Source organism: Oncorhynchus mykiss, chromosome 5 (genome assembly GCF_013265735.2).
Source record: "Oncorhynchus mykiss isolate Arlee chromosome 5, USDA_OmykA_1.1, whole genome shotgun sequence".
Lineage (NCBI taxonomy): Eukaryota > Metazoa > Chordata > Actinopteri > Salmoniformes > Salmonidae > Oncorhynchus > Oncorhynchus mykiss.
In genome coordinates this window covers 43535876-43539171 of record NC_048569.1, presented here as the reverse complement: position 1 = coordinate 43539171, position 3296 = coordinate 43535876, and the positions used below count along the sequence as shown (strand labels likewise).

The 3296-nt window shown below is 38.7% G+C and overlaps 1 protein-coding gene across 1 annotated transcript; it reads right to left on the bottom strand.

Moving 5' to 3' along the window:
* Positions 1-1220: 1220 nt before the first annotated feature.
* srp19 (signal recognition particle 19) lies at positions 1221-3087 on the bottom strand. Its single transcript, NM_001165194.1, is given in 5 exon segments — positions 1221-1816; positions 1982-2090; positions 2295-2366; positions 2586-2661; positions 2994-3087. Coding segments are annotated over 5 exon segments (426 nt in total). The 5' UTR covers positions 3032-3087; the 3' UTR covers positions 1221-1685.
* Positions 3088-3296: the final 209 nt, after the last annotated feature.

Below are 3296 nucleotides of genomic sequence, written 5' to 3'. Positions count from 1 at the left end.
TGTTTGATAGTTTGTATAATAGAAAATGGAGCACACATTCCTTGTCACAATACAATAGAATTTAGCAGAACCTGTGTCTTATAAGGCCTTTACATTTTATATGCAAAACAACTGTCTTAAAATATTACCACAATATCGCAGTATTTTTCACTCAAGTCAAAAACTTAACAGGTGCAACGCAAGAATTCACCAAAAATGATACTGAAAACTTACATTATCGTTGAGCTCACCTTCTAAACGTTAACACGTTAATTTAAAAATTATTATTTTTAAATCCCCCCGAATCTAATCACATATATTAGAGAAAACTCTGCACAAACACTGCATAGGTGTAGGTCTAAGGTTTTGACTGAACAAAACATTGCATCTCATATCATTTACATTATACACTAAACAAAAATATAAATGCAACATGTAAAAGGTTGGTCCCATATTTCATGAGCTGAAATAAAAGATTCCAGAAATGTTCCACACAAACAAAAACCTTATTTCTCTTCAATTTTGTTCACATCCCTGTTCGTGAGCATTTCTCCTTTGCCAAGATAATCCATCCACCCGACAGGTGTGGCATATCAAGAAGCTGACCAAACAGCAAGATCATTTCACAGGTACACCTTGTGCTGGGGGCAATAAAAGGCCACTATAAAATGTGCAGTTTTGTCACAAAACACAATGTCACAGATGTCTCAAGTTGAGGGAGCATGCAATTGGCATGCTGACTGCAGGAATGTCCACCAGAGCTGTTTCCAGAGAATGTAATGTTAATTTCTCTTTACCATAAGCCACCTCTCCATAGTCGCCTTAGACAATTTGGCAGTACATCCAACCGGCCTCAAATCTGCAGTCCACATGTATGGCGTCATGTGGGCAAGTGTTGTGAATAGAGTGCCTCATGATGGCAGTGGGGTTATGGTATGGACAGGCATAAGCTACGGACAACGAACACAATTGCATTTTATTGATGGTAATTTGAACTCACAAAAATACAGTGACGGGATAAAGGCCCATTGTGAGGCCTATTTTTTTAATGACCAACAGATGCATACCTGTATTCCCAGTCATGTGAAATCCATAGATTAGCACCTAATTTATTTCAATTGACTGATTTCCTCATATGAACTGGAACTCATTAAATGCAATGACATTTTTGGAAGTGGTGTTTATATTTTTTGAAACCTGCCTAAATAAATTGAAACAAATGAAAACATTTAACTTGCTTTGTATGTGTGACCTCAAGTCATTTATTTTATAAAGACGCATATGAGGAAGGAAATATCTGTAAAAAAATATATGCAAATAAGGGATGGGTAAATGTTAAGAAAGTTCCATAATAACTTGACAAAGGTAATACAATTGATTCTTACTGTCAGAACAAAGTGGAAGCAATCATTGTCTATTTGACTTTTATTTCCCTTCAAGCAATTGAAACAATACTTTGATGTATACATAATTCACAAAATATAAATGTTTACATTTGACTGTTGGCATAATCACATACGGCATATCCCATAGCATCGTACATATGGGCCAATACCAAATAATTACGTCACATAAATTATCATTTTCTCACTCTTTCTGTTTGACACTTGCCAGTTCCTTGGGACAGACTTTCTTCCTTGGTTGGTTAGTTTCTTACAGTAAACTGAACAGTAATATGGGGACCTTTGTGTGACTGGGCAGGGCCTCTACTTCCTCTTCTTCTTGCTTTTCTTGCTGCCCTCCCCTTGCTGGGAGCCGGAGTCTGCCCCTGCACCCTTCTGGGTCCTGGTCTTCAGTTTGGGGATCATCTCAGCACAGTAGATCATCACATCTTTACCTTTAGGGACAATCAGAAGGAAAGCAAAGCATTCATATTTGTTTGAATGGTCACACACACACGACTGTGTTGTGAGACCATTTGATGGTGAAAACAGACTGCATTTCTTCCAGTTTGGCTAATTTGAGCCATAGGGTGTTGCTCCTCTCCTTCACAAACACTCACGTGATGCAAACTTGTCTGAGCAGAGAGTTCCATCCTCCTGCTTCAACTGAACACGTACTCTTCCTCTGAACGTCACGTCTCTGTTCCACTCTCTAGAGTACATCTTGTTCTGTGGTTGGTCAATTGAACAACAATTAGAGAATTATAATCAGGCAATACCCCTAACCTATGGTGACGTGGTTGACGATGGAAAATGGCTGTCGTGGAATTACTTAGGTGGGAGCTACACAATGGTAATGAATGGGGCATTCCCCTCCGATGTAAAGCACCATATGTAGCTATGCAACTCATTATTGATGTAATGTCTCATTACCTCCACAAGAACATTTGCCCCTGCTGCTGTCAACACATCACGGATTTCAGCACATGTAGGATTCTCCACTGCCTGGTTGAGTACAGAGGAAACCCAAGATGTCAGCCATATCCCTCAACACACTCTTGAGGACATAGGCTATAATGAATCAGTATTAAGTGGTGTATACGTGTGGTAAAGGTAGACCATAGTGGTTTGTATGCGTGTCCATTTACCAACATAGATCGGCAATAAGTCGTCCACCATTTATTGAACCAAATAAATTAGAAGAATGCTGCAGATTTGGTTTACCTTTTCAGCAGGTATCCGTCTCCCCTCTGCTAGGGTCTTCTTACTATTTACATAGGAAGGGTATATGCAGATAAACCTGCAAAAGAAATCAGAAAGAACATGTTAGCTAACTAGCTATTCATAACTTGGATGTCTAGAACATGTTAGCTAGCAAACACTGCTGCCGTCTCAACTGCAACCGACAATACAATGATACTATTACAAGTTAAAACGTATTTTAATTTGAAACGAAGAAAATAGCTAGCCAACTGACTTCAAAGTTGCCTAAGTTACCGATTTTCGTAGACACGCTGGCTAGTTTTAGCTAACACATATGGCTGTCTTCGCTTGTTTTTATGTTCACAGGTAGGACTTCAACTCAATAACTTGTCATGGGAAAACAAGAGATATGAATCTAATATCACCCACCTGTCCTTTTCAGCTGGATTATCACTTAGTGGAGACATTTTCTCAGAACACACTAGCACAGAGTTCGCGTTAGCTTCCTAGCTGGGACCTGTATAAAGCTAGCCACAATAGTGCAATGTGCGGTCGCCTTCAAAATAAAAGGTCCTAATTGAAAGCGATTCAAACGGATACAAATAGTGGAATCATGCCATATTTGGACTAGATAATGATAAATAAGATCGGAATGTTGTTATATTAATTCAACAAAAGACAATACTTTGTTAATTTGACACAAAAAAAGTTGAAATCGCTCTGTGGATGTAT